General features: G+C 36.3%; 1 protein-coding gene across 4 annotated transcripts; it reads right to left on the bottom strand.

The window, feature by feature from the left end:
* Positions 1-2,104: 2,104 nt before the first annotated feature.
* LOC113048125 (differentially expressed in FDCP 6 homolog) lies at positions 2,105-12,774 on the bottom strand. 4 transcript variants are annotated; one of them, XM_026209676.1, is made up of 13 exons: positions 12,599-12,774; positions 10,879-11,019; positions 9,758-9,940; positions 8,026-8,253; positions 7,726-7,872; positions 7,529-7,637; positions 6,795-7,012; positions 6,273-6,380; positions 5,435-5,601; positions 5,216-5,354; positions 3,248-3,334; positions 3,047-3,104; positions 2,105-2,887 (listed from the first exon to the last, which is right to left on the bottom strand). In XM_026209676.1, exons 1-13 carry the CDS (start codon positions 12,692-12,694, stop codon positions 2,727-2,729), a joined length of 1,842 nt encoding a protein of 613 aa, XP_026065461.1. In that variant the 5' UTR covers positions 12,695-12,774; the 3' UTR covers positions 2,105-2,726. The 4 variants fall into 4 exon arrangements, with proteins under 4 accessions (XP_026065461.1, XP_026065462.1, XP_026065464.1 ...); XM_026209677.1 differs by having other exon boundaries at positions 3,248-3,331; XM_026209679.1 differs by having other exon boundaries at positions 6,273-6,374; positions 12,599-12,773.
* Positions 12,775-18,052: the final 5,278 nt, after the last annotated feature.

Raw genomic sequence — 18,052 nt, 5'->3', positions numbered from 1 at the left:
AGTATTTTTGGGTCATTGGCTTTCCATTATGTGGTTTATTTTGTGTTTTTTCTGGCCCGGGAAATGCACTGAAGGAAGTTGGTCTTGCATGAAGAATATAATTACAGGTGGTTTTGTATCAGACATATATCCTCGGGTTAAGGGTGGACCCGCAGCTACTGCATAAATGGGGTAGTGCTGCTACCAGATCTTAAAACAGTCATTGATCATTAGAGACAGAAGCCAACTGAAAGCATCTACTGTGTTTAATGGCTTACAGGGGCGGCCGACAGTGTTCCCCTCCACCACTCCAAATGTTCGTGGTGTCCTTGAGCAGATAAATGTGTGCTAAATCAATGATCACTGAAACACTTGCAGAAATATTATAGCAGTTGGGATGTGTGCTGCTCTAATATGGTTCTCATAAAACACTTCCTCATGGGAAGCAGCTGGGTACAGTGAAGTATTGCTTTCACAATGAAAGACTTTCAGGAGACACATTATAACATCATGCCACATTTTCATTCCAGGAGGCTTGTTCTACAACGGTTCAATATTGAGAGTGTAAGAAACTATTGCTGACATTATTGTGTGCAACAGGACATAACATGTCATTAGAGATAAGAAAGTAGCCTACAGTTGACTGACAGGAGGTTCGTCTAGTATTTGTAACAGATCCATTTACTTTGAGAAGCATTTTTGACAATTTCTAAATAACAACCACCAATACCTGTGGTCTCAACAAAATGTCCATTGTCAATGAATGTACACATAGTGTATAGTGAGTGATGCTTGTGAATGAAATTTCACCCTTTCTAAATGCATGTTATTAACCTTTTTGTGATGGATTCATCTGTGCTTAAGTTTTTTTGACCTCCAGAATACTGCACTGGGGTGGTACATTTTCTACCTTTTAGGAACTGTAATGTACACTTTAGGTACTTATATATAGCTTTAAGGAACCAATATGGATTCTAGGTACAAATGTGTGTACCTTTTTTTCTGAGTGTATGTGTGTTGACACTTATAAGATATATGAAAACAGCAAACCCAAACCTGGATATTTTAGGCAATACTGAAATTCTGGCCCGGACCATAGACTTTTAAAAGGCCAGGATGCGTACAGGAAAAACAGGGATGTAATGGTCAGAAAGTTACCTTAGTTTCAGAACCTGTAATATTAGGTAAATTCTTTGATGTTGTGTTACTGTAGCTAATGCCTTTGTCTTGTTGTATTGTGCTAGTTTAGATATAAATAATCATATATGCATATACGTAAAAATGACTGCAGACAGACAGTCAACTTGTTCGAGTGTTTACTAACTGGCTTTGACTGTTCCAATATGGCGGACAGCTTACATACAGCAGCCCATAGAAAGTCTTTAATATGGCAACTACATATACATATCTAAGTGTGAAACTACATACTTCTCTCTAGTGACATATGCTGGATTTCTCCAATCACTTAGTCCACTTAAAGCCCGCCACTTTTTTACAATGGACTCCAAGCTTGCATTCAGACCCACCTCCCACAGGTAGAAACCTTCCAAAACCATAAGAGGAAAAGATATTTATCTGGAAAAATCATGGCCACAACTTTTTTTTTTTTTTTACAAAGATAATTTAGTCAAGTCCGTTGAAGACCACCGAAAACTAACAGAGAAAACCATTATTCATTCTCGAAAGAGGCCTCAAAGCCACAAACTCAACTGTTCTTTCTTGCTGGCCTCCATGGATCTATAAATAGATTGCATGATTCCTTTGACTTTTTTTAGCACAAAAAAGGGGGTGTCCTAAATGTTTCGACTTGGTTAATCAAGTTAAAAACATGATTAGCAAAATAAAAGTATGTCAATTGGATTCTCAGAATGACTTGTCTCCTGATCTATAAGGCTGGGGGCAAGAAAATGATGAAAAAAGTAGATAGTGTATAGGTGCGGTCAGTTTTAGGCTTGGTTAATGTGAAACTTGTGCTCAGACCAAGCACCCTTTCTACTGACCACACAAGAATTACACACTGTAACAAAAACTAAAGTATTATCTAAAGAAGTGGGCTCTCAACCCGGAGGCCAAATTTCTAAGTGAGCCTCAAGATGAACTAAAGTGATTAGAAAAAAGACAAACATTTAAATTAGAACATTTTAATAAATTAAAATAAGCTAAAAGAACTAATGATCAAAATATAAGCCGACATATTTCTCAGTTTAATTTGGTTATGCCATGTTTAAAATATTTCCTTGTGTAAAAATTGCTGAGAAATTGGTATTAGTATGTAAAAACATAAATAAATCACAAATTATGACAAAAGTCACAAATTCATTTGTAATGTAAATGCTGAAGAATATTAAGCCTGAAAAATACTTCAACAGCATTTATTAATCTTAGTTAATTCATGTTCATTTCAACATTTACTAATGCATTATAGAAATCAAAAGTTGTGCTTGTTAACATTAGTTAATGCACTGTTAATTAACATGAACCAACATTATATTTTTTTAACTAACATTAACAAAGATGAATAAAAACTGTAATAAATCTATCATTCATGTTAGTTAATACATTAACTAATGGAACCTTATTGTAAAGTGTTACCATTTTGTGCATATTAAATAATAAAAAAGCTGATTGCTATGTGCATAAATAATAAAATTAGACTTCGACCTGCAGCCAAACTGAAACACACTGGGCAAACCAGCTGTAGAAAACATGTATAATCTATTATAGATACACAGATTTAGGACACAAATTTAGGAATCCTGTTCTTCCTCTTCTTCTGTTGGTGATGGGCTGTAACCATTTCCTTTTTCTTGAGTGATGCCTGTTTGAACTTTAGCAATGAACTCTGTGCTGGTGAGGGCCTGGCCCTGTCTGAGGCAGGTGGACTTTACTGGCACATGTTCGACTTTGTCTGTAAAAGAGCAGACAGGTAAAAAAACAATGATAATAAAAGCCATTTATGATTGTGTAGATATGATCAAGCGGAACATATCTTGTTTATTTCATATTCACATGATGGACCAAAACTACTCAGGCCATAAAAACATTAGTGATTGACCCTGTATCTTACCTCCTGGTCTGATTGGCTTCATGAGGTGGTTATGCTGAATTGTCCAGTTCTTAAGCATCTGAGTGGTATAGAAATACATAGAATATGGCATGGGGTCAAAAGCCTGGTCACTTAAAGCAATATGGCATGATTTGAGACGTCAAATGGCAAAGTAGCACAAATGGCCTTTTTTGTTAGCCCCACTCTTTTCTAGTCTCTCACTTCTGTGTTGTGCTGGCTGCTCTTCTCTGATCGCTGGATGTCGGGTGGTGTTGCAGTGGAAGTCGATTCATGGACAGGTATCTCCTTCTACAATAAAAGGTGTTTGTTACTGTACTATTAAACACGTTGTAAATAGAACAGGGCTAATTCAGCCAAGCGATGCTTTCATTAAATCACAGTTTCATGACTGTGAACTACACATGAACATAGACTTCAGTCAATTATAAAAAAGGTATTTACATGAAGAAATCTTAAAGACAAAACTGTTTAAAGGGATAATTCTGGTCCAATTTTTGGTCCAAATCTCATTTACAATTTTCAGCTATCGAACTGGTTGACAGTGTGTCACGAAATACCGTTAAAAAATGTAAAAAAATGTTCAATCATTATTGAGCAAGGATGTACTAAACTGATCATTATTAAAGGCAAAGACAGAATTTTACAAAATACATGTTGTTTTTTAATAATGATAATAAATATATAAATAATTATAATTGTTTCTTAAGCACCAAATCATCACATTAGAATGATTTCTGAAGGATCATGTGACACTGAAGAATGAAGTAATGGATGCTGATCCAGCTTTGCCATCATATGAATAAACTACATTAAAAATATATTAAAACAGAATTTTACTGTATTGCTATTAATATTAATTTTGAAAATTTTTACTCTACTTTTGATCATATAATCAGGGTGCGATTTGACAGGGGGGGATGTTTCGAAACATTTAAATTCATAAAAATAAATAATGAGTACATGAACTAGATGACGTCATGCGCTTATTAGTATATTTATGAGTAAGAGTGTTGTATTGTATTGCCTCCCTATGCTCACATACTGCAATTTAATTTAGCCATTTAATTTAATTCTCAATAAAACTGTTTTTATTACTATATTTTAATGTGTCTGTTGTCAGACAACTGAATGAATATTATAATGACTGAAATGTGGTCCATTAAGACTAGGACATAACTAGCTCTCAAACATTAATCTGCACTAATGTAATCATATACATATACGATAAAGTAAGTGGTTGTGTCGGCTATACTTGCTTGTAAAATAGAGTTAGAAGCAACAGAATATCTTCTTTTTTTTTTTTGTCCTGAAAGTGGTGCTCCTCTCTGCGCTCGCTGAACACAGCAGATGCAGAGAGAGAGGCTCGCGCTGGGAAAGAGAGATCGCGCTCGTGCGGCAGCACCAGAGAGTCTCAGAGACTAAATAAATATTGTCCAAAAAGTCACTAGATTTGGAAAAGTCGCCAAGTTAGCAACTCCACTGCCCAGCAGACCGGCTTCAACCGTCTCGCAAGTGTTGATAGGCTATTACTCGTGAGGTGTAACCAATCAGATAGCGCCGTGGGCGGGACATTGAGCAAGTCTGCAGAGAGGCTGTGCGGCAGCTATATCAGAGCCAGCCAAAGTAGCACATTTTTAAATAAAATTGACTTTAATCAAACCACGGATCCGTGATAAGTTTTGTGATCCGTCTCGCCACTAGTGTAATAGCACTGAATACTTTGAAGGGGGAGGGGGGGGTGTGGGTAAATTTATCCCCACCGGGGACAAAAAAAATTAAGCAGAGGCAGGGACCAGAAAGGTAGAAATCCCATGCATCCCCCCCGGCAAATCGCACCCTGCATATAATCCAGTCTTGGTGAGGATAAGAGCATTTCAAAAACATTTGAATAATCTTGCCAACCCTAAGATTTCGAGTTCTAGAGTGCATCACAACCAAGGGCACTTGGCCTTACTAATGTCATAGAATATTATTGTTTTAAATCACAAACAATAATGGACACATTCAATGAAATGTTACCATTACTAACCCAACAGATGTATCCCAAATCAACCCCCTATACCCTCATTCCCTATTCTTTACATTACTCTACTAATATACCCATATAAGCATAAAACACATTGTGTCTCCTTACGATCTTTATTTCTCCACATCAGCTTAGTGTCTCACCTCTGTGCTCTCTTCTGTTGGCTGATTGATGGGAGGTGTTGTGGTGGAAGAATCCTCCTGACTCCTCGGAGCAGAGGCTTCCAGCTGACTTTGATAAAGGAGAACCTCTACAAGTTTCTTCTGCTCCTCCTCAAGCTGCCTGCAAGTAGGAATGAAAGAAATCAGAGCGTCCTTGTGTGTTGGCAAAAGTGTGATGAAATAATATGAGATCAGCAGTACCTCTCCAGTTCCTGTCGGATTCCGTCTTCTTCTAAACGGGCATGAATCTGAGCATTGAGCGCCTCCTCCAGTTTAACTTGCGTGAGTTGTAATTCATGAATCATTTTCTTCTGCTGCTGTACCTCCTTCGCCATCTCAGTCAACGTAGCGGTCATCTTCTCTTTGGCCTACTTAAGCAACTTAATCACTATTGTTTCTAATGCTCTAACACTACAATGTCCTGTCTTTAAGGGCTGATATTTATAACGCTCAAATGTCTGGGGTCAGTAAGATTTTATGTCTTTACGTTTCAAAAATAATTAAGTTGATCAACAGTGACAGTAAAAACGTTTATAATATTGCAAAAGATTTTGTATTTTAAATAAATCCTGTTCTTTTGAACTTTCTGAGATTCTCACAGAATATTGTTTTTAAAATTGAGTATAATAAGAAATAATTCTTATTAAGCACCAAATCAGCATACTATGATTTCTGAAGGATCATGTGATGCCAAAAACTGTTTTTTTTTCTTTTCTTTTTTGCAATTGTAGTTATATTTAACAATACTGCTGTTTTAACTGCACTTTTAATCAAACGAATGCAGCCTTTGTGACACCTATTTCAAAAGAGACTTAAAGACAAAATAAATCATACGGACCGGTAATGTATCAGAATTAGTATATCATAATATTATATAACTGCTTTATTCAAAGTATTAAAATTTTGTTTAAAATAAATACATTTTTCATAGTAATGCAAGTGCATGAATGTGTTAAAATGTGTTTAAGTGAATGTAGTGTGACAACACTTATTAATGAAACAGGATGGTAAAAAAAAAAGCTGTTTTTCTCAGTCTGACCTCTTTAGCTTCTTCGAGCTGTCTCTCCAGGTCTCTCTGTATTGCCTGCTGTTTCTCTCGCTCCTGCTTCTCTTCTTCTATACGCTTCGCCTCCACCTCCCTCTGTTTCTTGGAGGACAAACAAAAACACATGCTCAGAATTTTAAGACAAAATAACACAACACTGCACAGTACATACTGCATACTACCAACTATTTTTTTTACAACAGTATGAACAAGTGAATGAATGTGTTAAAAATGTGTTGTGAGAAGCAGATGTAGTGTGACAACACATTTTAATGAAACAGGATGTTAATGTATTCATTTAAATAGTCAACCTTCAGCCCTCTAAGTAGTTTGTTGAGGCCCCTGGTTGAGAACCACTGCTATATTATAAACTGCACTTTTCAGAGAAAAAGTAGGTGGATCAAAATACTGCGTACTGTCCACAGTACACATATTGTTTCCTGCAGATATAATACGATTAATATAAAGCATGCTATTTCGAACATTTCCCTTTTGTCCTATTCCCCCATCAGTTACTTGAGTGGTGCTTTCGATGTGAGGCTCCGAGCTCTTCGTCTCCCCCTGCTGCTCCGGAGCAGAGTGCTGCGGCGCCTCAACTGTAATGGTTTCACTGTGGCTGCTCTGGTTGTTCTGGCTTCTCTGAAGGATTTCTCTCTGCTTGCGCCTGCTCAATTTCAGTTCCTGATGGAGAGAGCTCTTCCCCTCGGCCCTCAGTCTCAATGCTGTCTGAATGGCTACAAAACAGGACATCATCGTTAAAAAAAAAACAGGACACTTTGACAAGAAAGTAAGAGTGTTATTAGTAGTGTTCTAGTACTTAAGACAGGTCTTGGTTCACAGATCATCAAAGACCATTTTTTTGAAAGTCTTGGTCTTGGCTTGTCTTGGTCTCAGTCTAAGATTACTCAGGATTTGTTTGAAGACCAGTCAAGACCACAACAGTGGAGACTTCAATATATGTCACGTGCATTGGCTGATGTATTTAACACCCATCATTAATGTGACCGGATGTAAAACTTTCTGTTTCAAATGCAATCAATACCTAATTAAATAACTAAATAGCAATAAAACTATTTAAACTTGATTTAGACCAATGGATCTCAAAACTGTTGATTTTTGAAGCACCTCTGTTGTCCACAACTATATTTTAAGGTTCCCTCCTTTCACCCAAAATGTTTTAGAGCTTAGCATGACTAGAAAGGCATAGAAAAAAATAACCAAATACTAAGTGTCGGATTAGGTGATCTTACCTTGTACCCAGTCTACTCTCTGCTTCATGTCTGAGGCACTCATCTCATAGGTCCTGACGGGAGTATTCACACAGAACAGACAGCGGCGCCCTTCTTTATCAGAGAGATTCTGAGTGTGATGACGAAAGTGAGAAAGTTAGGAGGCCTAATGCATTTCGGATATTTATTTTACAGTGGAATACAGATTGCGGATCAACCTCCACCACACTGCCCTCCTCCAGCAGGACCTCTCCTTTCTTTTCCTTCAGGTCCTCGTTGACATAGTACATCAGGCTACTAGGCTTTAAGACAAACCAGCGCTCCTGCCAGTTCCTGCGAACGTGCCCCTTCTTTAACAGGTAGCCCTGATGGATGAAGCAAACAGGAAACAGATAGAATGGCACTGAAAGTTTTTTGTAAATGATTGTGTTAATGACATGCCATGTGTTTCACAATGCAGGAAGAACCAATCTACGATGTTGCGTGTAAGTTACAGCATGCACACGAATCATCGTCACCTTTTTGATAATGCCGTGGTACATCTCCATAAAAACATCGTCCACAGCGAGACTGAAGGTCTCCTTGCTCTCTACATGCAAAAGCTGGCCAGCACTCAAATGTTCCAGGAACTCCCACACTGACATGCCGTCCTGAAGAGCAGCATTCTGGGACAAGAGTTCCTCCAGTGCAGACCCATCCCACTCCAGACTCATTGCATTGGAGATTTTTGTCAGCAGGTACTCTATCTGAATCAACAGAAGCAAAAGAGCATTCATGACTTTGGGTTGCCACATTAGTCCCTGCAACTTATGAGCTTTTAGAGCATGATATTTGAAATCTATATTAAAACCCCTTAACTGTCACTCACGTTTTTTAAGATAGACTTGAATGTGCATGAGACAAACCTAAATTTTTATAATTCATGACTGAAAACATTTTGTAACATGATTTTGATGTGCCATTTACATGGTAATGCAATGTCTGATTTTAAAATGGGTTTTAAAGGATGAATTTTGAGATTTTATGTTTTCAAGTGATATATAACTTCTAAAATGTGATAGAGAAAAAGGCAACGAGGAAGTCTTTTTTTTTAAACAAAGGTCAAAACTCCTTTTGTAATGTAGATTTCTGAGGGTGCACTCTTGTCATAAATTAATCTATTACTTTTCCTACATAATTTTTAACAAAAAATATTGGTAAAATATATATTTGGGAGTCTTAGACCTTTCCAACGATTTTTATAGTTTGTCAAGATTAGATTAGATTTGATTGTAATATAGTATAGTCAACGTAGGCGTCCCGTATTCGGGACGGGGTGACAGTTAACAGGTTAAGATACTTATAGACTACACTAAGTTAAAATAAGTATCTTAACTATATATAAGTTAAGATTCCTATAGACAATATATACTTACACATACTGTACTTGTTTTAGGCTATACATTATATACGTGTATTGATGAGTCACGCAAAAAATAATAATGAAATAAAATAACGATATAGTTTGGTGGTAATAAATAAAACACATTTTAATTTAATAAACTATTTTATTATTTTAATAAAATAAAATAAATGTAAATAAATTGCATTTATTAGTAAACATAGGTTTGATTTTCTTGAAAAAAAAAACAAAAAAAAAACATGACAGATGTTTAAAACATGACATATAAAGCGTATTTTCGAGGAGTTTCATTTGCTATATGCTAAAGAACACCCAACGGGGATGAGACGAGAGAACACAGATGGCAAGAAATGCATGTTACAACATCCTCAGATTTGGTTACCTGATAAAAATCTACTTTTGACATGTGTTATCATCAGGAAATCACCCCATCTATATGTAGTTCCATTTCTTGTGTCACTTCCTTCCTTAAAAAGCAACACCGTGGTGTAGCTTCATACAACTTCAACTTTGCCTGAATAACAAACTTTGAGATTCTCAAGGTTAGAGTCTTGCTTTTAGTGTCAGCTCTCACTTTAGCCTCGTAAAACTGCTCTGCTCGGAAAAATAAGAATTGTCTCTAACCAATAGTGAGGAAGTCTAACCTGCATTAGGGGGTGTTCAGTGTCTGAACGCTTTAGTCTGATATTATTCATCTTTATATACATATTTTAAGAGATTTATTTATTTAATTTTATTTTTATCATTATTATTACTTCAGCCAGAGTCTGGTTTCATGTGTATCATTTCAGCAAAACTTATTTGCTACTCTGCTTATCTGCATCTGCCCCTCCTTCTCTCACACTCACCTCCGGCTGAATGATGACTAATGGGTAACGGTCTTCAGAAAGCAGGTTGAACAGACAGAAGAGTTTGAAGCAGTCTTTGGCTGAACACAGGCCCTGTTGAATGATGGGTTTGCAGTTCTTCTTTGATGTCATCGTCCAGCACAGATCATCAAAGGTTTCCTTGCAGAACGTCCCCTCTGTGGCCTGTAAATGAACACAGCACTATTAACAGCCAAGGAAACATCACCTGACCCACCATTTCCCAGTGTTCTATTAAAATGAGTTCATTATTTAATTAGTATAATTTAATCATAGACTGTATGGCTTTATGTGGAGCACAAAAGCAGAAACATAAAAAACATATATTGTACTCTAAGAGAACATTTTGCATGCTTTTTGATGCTAACAAGCTGAATTCATTGTAATTGCTTAGAACACAATTTCTCAGTTTGTGTTTCATGGCAGAAAGTCAGTCACTTGATTTGGAGCAACATGAGGTTGAGAAATCTCTCGTGGAAAAGAAGCGCGCTCATTTATATCACACCTGCACTTGGAGTGTACTTTAAATCTTAAAATTATAACTGCACTTACAGATTAGAATATGAAATAAAATTCCATTAACTTCAAAGAAATAAAAAGTACATGCGCTACTTAAAAGACTTCATGACTGTTTCTTAGCATGCTTTTAAATAGTGCACTTTATTATAACGTCAAATAAAATGGGTTCACATTAAACTACATTCTAAATTATTAAGTTTCAGTTATCATTCTTTAAAGAAGTACGTTTATTTTGATGTTGTGTCTAACATGCAAAGTACTTGATTATAATTTCAGTGTTATTTGACACTAAATTTAAAGTTAATATATTTTAAATGTACTAAAACGCAGCTATATTATTACAAATGTGTGATTACAAATATATATATATATATATATATATACATACATGACATACAGGTTTCTACAAGCATATTGTAGTTCACTATAAATGCATGTCAGTACATTTGGTAGTACACTAAAACCATATTTCAAAGATAATAGAAGTATAAAATGACAGAAAAAGATGTACTTAAGATATATTTGAAAAGATTCAAGTGTATTTTTTTTTTTTTTTTTTTTGTAATTCTGGAGAGTTACTAGACCTTTGCCAGAATGTATTTGTTGAGGTAGGGCATGTACCCCTGGTTGGACACGGGCCCATCATTATCGTCCTTAAAGTGCTCCTCTAACACCACATGATCATGAGGAATATTCAGCACTGTATAGAGATTGTGTGAGAGAACCTGGTGAAGAAAGACACACACACGTTATGTTTTAGATCGTGATAGCCGCAATAACAGATAATCAAGACCCCACACACAAGAGGTAAGAGAGCAAGTGTAACTACAGCCTGGTGTGTTAGATATAACTGAGCTATCTTAAAGTGACCCCAAAAGGATGTGCAAACCTGAAAATGTTGGCTTCGATAACAAAATATCAGACCGAATGACATTTGTTTTGAAAAACAGCATAAGCACATATTTAAAGCAAAATATTTTTAAATGATACCACAATAGATGTAATGTTCGAAATAAGTCAAATACACTTTCTAGTCAAAGTCAGTAGAGAAAATATCCATATTCAGTGTTAATTTGCGGTTACAATGCTAGGATATCTGTGTGAACTAGAGGCGAACTGACTTTATACAGAACATCCACTAAAAAAATCACCTAGAAACCGGATGGCTAGAATTAATGGCCAAAATGGCCCAGAAAAATTAAGTTAACTCTTTGAAAAGGCATTAACTTTAGCTGTGAAAAATGAATAGCATTTAATAGCCATTTTATTGATATGATCATGGGACACTGCGCTGATATTATATGACACAGAATCAGTAGAAGGACTTTTATATAATATACAATAGTAGTTCTACACACAGAAACTTGCAGGCATTTGCAAAAAATGCTTTGTGTAGGAACTAACAAGTCTAGACGTGTGTCTGTTTATGCCTAAATTTTTATCAAAGTGCCGACCCGGGACATGTTTAAACATGAGAAAGACTCTCAAAGCTGTATTATTTTCAGGTTCACCAACCAGTGATGCCATTCAGTTGCCCTCTCGATACCCATAAGAAATAAGCTTTTAGATTATCGGAGATCATTTATTACTGTATCAGGCTGTGTGTGTACCCACCTAACAATATTTTGGTGTCAAATAAGTACCAATAGTGAGCTAAATCTGACATTATATAAATATATAAATGTATGTAGTATGTATGTATATATATAAGAGTTCAGATGCAAAAGCCTCTAAGTGCCTTCTGGAATTTTCTTCTAAAATGAGCATTTTTATCAGGCTCCTAAATTTATGTTCATCTATTTCACATTAATTGCATAAAATTATGGACATATACACGCCATTAGAGTAAAATGACTGAACCCAAACAAATTTCAGATGGCACTTAGAGGATTTTGCATATGAACGCTTCATAAATATATATACACACATATATTAATTATAAAAATGCTGAGTGTTGTTTCTGTTAGGGTTTTGGTCAGGTTTATGTTAGTAGTATTTTATAACTACCTCAGTATAAAAACAATATATCGTTACGAATGTCCCCATATAGATAGATAAGTAAAGTGTGTGTGTATGAGCGTTAAGTTTTGATATTGCATGGATATTTGGACTTTTGTTCCTTTCTTTGCAACAATATCAATCTCTTGATAATGAAATATGACATTTACCCATCTCCAATGTAGAAAACGTTATTACATTGTACTTTTAAAATAAGTGAGCAAACCATTTAATGTAGAGTTAAAGAAAACGTCACTTGAACACACTGACACGCAAGTCAAGTCAAAGGTACACAGGTGGTCTGACCTTCAGTTGCGACTTGGACACTTTTCCGCTCTGCTCTACATCCAGAGACGTGAACGCGTACCAGATGGACTTCAGCAGCTCGCTTTTTAGGTCCATAACGCCAGTAGCCTAATAATGACACATCCTGCTGACATTCCGAGACAGATACCGCTTCGCATTGCGGAACTGAGACGCTGGTTGCGATTAAAAACCTCCTGAGCTGACTACCTAGGCAGCACTGTGGGTAACAAGGGCGCATGCAACATTCTGCGCGTCGTAAAAGCGTTCCAACCAGAGCTTTTACCGCAGCTATTAGGACTAGAAAGGCGTCTATGATGCCCAAAATGCTGTCTAGGTAGACAGCTCGATAGATTTTGAAACACAACCTGGAATGAAACGCACCAGTTGGGAGGGGGCAGTGGTTACTACTTGTGAACTTAAAAACCTCAGTGTAGACCGCGAGTTTTGTTGAAGAATAAGAATTTATTCTAAATTGATTTAGTAGGCTTTCGTTCAGAAGGAAGTGAAACTTCATTATTATATGATAATAATAGCTACAAATTACAATGGCTAAATATACAATTCTAGAACGAAAACAGTGATGCTAAGTGATTCTAAGTGGTGTTTTGGTTTGAGCAAATCTTGTAAGTGAAGGAATCCTTCTCATATGACATGCATGACTCATTTTTCATTCAGTGAACTGATACTTTTTTGCCTTCAAAGACTAACTATAACAACATTCAAACGTGTTGCAAATGTGTTTTAAAGAAATACATGTATAAAATGTATAATAATTTATAAAAACTGGTACTGAACCATTTTATTTAAACAAAATGAAGGAATCAGCCAACACAGCATTTCATTCCTTCAGTGCGCCATATAAATCAATATTGTCAAAAAGTCAAAAGCAGTCAAAACTGTGATAAAATATGATATTTGCTTTCGTCATGTGTAAAAATGTGTTAATTATTATTTTTTTTTTTTACTTTTAAACACAATGCAAAATAGCAAATTGAATTTGTAGACTTGTTTCAGTCGTGTACAATTCAGTATTGTTCAATGAATCGATTGAGTGAATGATTCAATAATCCGCTTGTGTGGAAAAAACACACTTGTGGCATAACAATGTAACTTTGCTCAAGAATTGTATACTGATATTTCTTCTCGAAGTATAAATAACCTTGCAAAAGGAGTCACTTGTGAATTTTTTCTTTTTTGTGTGTGAGGTTAATTAAGGTAGGCAAAGGGTTCTGTGGGTGATGAAGTAATGGGTGGAAGCATTTCTATATCTGGCCAAGGTTCATGCATGCAACTTTGGTGGAAGTGAATCTGTTAGTTCTGCATGTTTTGTCAGTCTTACAGATACTTTAAGAAGTAAAAAAAAAAAAAAAATTAGTTTTTCTTCTTCAAGATTATCTTGGCCAGTATATGAGAGGAAACTGCATAATCAACATGTAACACGTGTGAGAGACGTGTAAGGATAAAATGTCACTTTATAGTACAGAAACTTTTTCCAGATCTAAAATAATAAAATCAAGTGACATCAGATACTTCAGGCCTAGCACTATCATGTAATAATGCCAAATATCACATTAAAATCACATACAGTTAACTTACTTTGACTAAACATTTCTTGCTCTGATGTTCAGTAGATAACAATAATTCTGTAGGTGTTTTCAATATTGAACCTTTTCACAATATTCTAATTTTCTGAGATGATGAATTTGGGATTTTCCTTATATATTTATATATATATATGCTCTTTCTCACATAGTAGAACCTCCTTGACAGCAACCAATCTGGCTTCAGAAGTGGACAATCAACCGAGACTGCCTTGCTCTCAGTTATTGAAGCCCTAAGACTGCCAAGAGTGGATTCCAAATCATCAATACTTATCTTGCTGTATCTGTCCGATGCTTTTGACACAGATAACCACCTCCAGGATCTTCATGTCAAATCTATTGGCAAAGGGCATCTCAGGAACTGCACTCCAGTGGTTTGAGAATTACCTATCAGACAGGTCCTTCAAAGTATCTTGGATAGGTGAGGTGTCCAAGTCGCAACATCTAATTACTGGGGTGCCTCAAGGTTCAGTTCTTGGACCATTTCTCTTGTCGGTCTACATGGCATCATTAGGTTCTGTCATTCAGAAACATCCCTTTTCATTCAACTGCTATGCTGATGACACCCAACTCTACCTCTCATTTCATCCTGATGATCCGATGATAGTTGCTCGCATCTCAGCTTGTCTAACAGATGTTTCTTGCTGGATGAAGAACCATCACCAAGACAGAAGTGCTTGTGCTTTCATCAAACCCATCGTTTCATCACAATTTCACCATCCAGTTAGGCACATCAACCATAACTCCTTCAAAAACAGCCAGAAACCTTGGCATTATGATTGATGATCAGGTGACTTCTCAGACCATATTGCTAAAACTGTCCAGTCCTGCAGATTAGCTTTTTTCAACATCAAGAAGATCAGGCCCTTTCTTTCGGAACATGCTGCACAACCTCCTTGTTCAAGAAACCTTGGAGTTATGATTGATGATCAGCTGACTTTCTATGACCACATTGCTAAAACTGTCCATCATGGAGATTTGCTTTATTGAACATCAATAAGATCAGGCCCTTTCTTTCGGAACATGCTGCACAGCCTCCTTGTTCAAGCTCTTGTTCTGTCCAGGCTGGACTATTGCAATGCTCTCTTTGCAGGTCTTCCAGCCAGTTCTATCAAACCTTTACATTACAATTAATCCAGAATTATGCAGCAAGATTAATTTCTAATGAGCCGAAAATAATGCACGTCACACCTCTGTGTGCACGTCACACCCAATTTGCACTGGCTACCAATAGCTGCTCGCATAAAATTCAAGGCATTAATGTTTGCCTACAAAACCACCACTGACTCTGCACCCCTTTACCTAAATTAATAACTTCAGACTTATGTGCCCTCTAGAAACTTGCGTTCTGCAAGTGAACATCACTTTATAGCGCCATCCCAAAGAAGCACAAAGTACCTTTCACAGACTTCACAGATTCGGCTAAAAACTTTTGTATTATATCTGTTTTATTAAATGTATTATTCAATTAACAAAAATTTAATTATATCTGTTTTCTTTTTATTATATATATATATATATATATATATATATATATATATATATATATATATATATATATATATATATATATATTAAAAGCCCTTGCTATGTGTAGTGAGTTAAGCTAAAAGACTTATAGCACTTGTATGTCTTTGCTCTTTTGCTGATTTTGATTGCTTCCATTGTCCTCATTTGAAAGTCACTTTGGATAAAAGCATCTGCTAAATGATTAAATGTAATGTAATGTAACTACACAATTTTTAACAGAATAATTAATATGTGCTGTTATAAAAGTATACACTTCACATTTCTACTTTTAAATCTTCCAAAGATTGGCCCCAATCACTTCCATTGTACATGCCTCACTGTTAGAGTACCTTTCAAGGTTTTATTTTGCTACCAATCATGATTATGTCACAAGCTCACTAAGAAAGAAAGAGAAGAAACTCGGAAAAATTATTATGCAAAAAAGAGTTTGATGTTAAAATCATTCCTCACTAAAAAATTAGTGCATTTTTGATAAATTATGAAACTGACAGATCATCAGACACAATGTATTCAAGAACTGGCTAATGTTCTGAGGAGAGATGGCCATATCTAGACATTCCAGAAGGCTAGATCATATCATTATTTGTGTGTTCAGTCACACCCCTCATTCCCTTTCAGTTCAATTCAAATAGCTTTATTGGCATGGCAAAAATACATTTTGTGTTGCCAAAGCACTCCCTCTCTGTCACAAACACACTAATTTACTATCAGACAGGCACACATGCTTTTCCAACAAGATTGCGAGGACAGTCACCCTTGGCAAGGATGCATGCTGTGGGGCTCTGATCTAATTCCCCATGCTTCCTATGGTGCTTAACGCTGATACACCTACCACATTCCAATGCTGCTTATAAATACAAAAGAAAGAGATGCTGGCCCTATTAAGAGAGCCGACCTTATACTCATGGATATAAGTGCATTTAAGAGGATGCATGCCATGGATGAACCCTGAATTTCACTTTTTCACTTTCACTTTTAACTCAAAACTTAACTGGTAAGACTTCATAATCAATTAGTATTTTTGCATAAACCATGATAGACTAGAAATTAATTTATTAAAATACACTTGAATAAGATTTTGCAATGCTTTTGTACTTATGGTTCTCAAATGTGAGGGAAAGAGTGGTAGAGAGGGAGATTGGATCCCCTCCCAACTTTTGCAAGGGTTTCTGATGTCAGTGGCTTAAGTGATCTTAGTGGAGACCTGGAAGAGCTGGTCTATTGAAAGGTATAACGGCTCTTTTGGTCTGTTCGATCAAAATTATTCTGACACAGGGGAGGCAGGACTTTAGATTATAAGTTTTCACTTATTAATTCACCCTGAAGAAGAGAGAAAGAAAATGAATCTGTGACAGTAGAAAATCTACAACAGTTTATAATCAAGACTGATTTATGTACAACCAGATTTTGTACTTAAATTTTCATTGGAAATGGAATGGCAACTCAAAATGAATCTGAAATCTAATCAATTTGCTTTTCGTTTTTCTTACAGATAAAATACAACATGCAAGCAGATTTTACAGACAAACAATCAAGCAGTATGATGGATTAGTGTTTTCATGGAAACGATTACCACGTATCACGATGTATCTACTCAAAATCGGTTCATGAGAGACAAGCCCGAGAGATCCAGAGTTTACGAGAATGGCTGAGCAGAACCAGAGGGTGAGTATATAGCCCATCATCTAGTGATTTCATCTTCATATTCATTCATGTAAAATTAATGAAGATAAAAGGGCTTCTGCCAATCTTGGATTGGCTCCCTAAATACCCAGTCAAGCAATGGTTACCCGGTGATGTCGTTTCTGGGGTCACCACAGCTGTTTACGGGGTAAGATGCAATCTGTGAACTGTGAAAACCCCATAAACTAGTATCGGCATAATGCCACAGATAAGGTCATTATTTGAATTTGTTTTACATGTGTGGCATATGCTTTGCTCTGTAGCACCAGTCTATGAATTTTCATTTCTCACGTACTTTGTTGGGCACATCTGGACACATCTTTGTGGGTAGGTCTATGGCTTTATTAATAAATACATTTCTATTGGTATCAAATAAGTGTAACCCCTCTCTCCCGGGTCCTCACTGCAACACCTCGCACTCGCTCGGCGTCTGTCGCTAGTGCATCTCTTGAGATCGGGGAGTGAGGTTTTACCTGCACAGCACTTACTCGTTCCACTTACCCCCAAAACCTCACTCCCATCCGGGTTACGGCACCAGTGTAACCCATCTCTACTACTTACACTACTTACTATTTTATGTGAAACAGTATGCAATATATAGTATGTAATGGTAAATGCATGTTTTAGTCAATAAAAATGG

This window comes from Carassius auratus, chromosome 29, assembly GCF_003368295.1.
Source record: "Carassius auratus strain Wakin chromosome 29, ASM336829v1, whole genome shotgun sequence".
NCBI classification, from domain to species: domain Eukaryota; kingdom Metazoa; phylum Chordata; class Actinopteri; order Cypriniformes; family Cyprinidae; genus Carassius; species Carassius auratus.
Note: the sequence above shows the minus strand (reverse complement) of the source record. Positions and strands in the feature narration are given on the sequence as shown.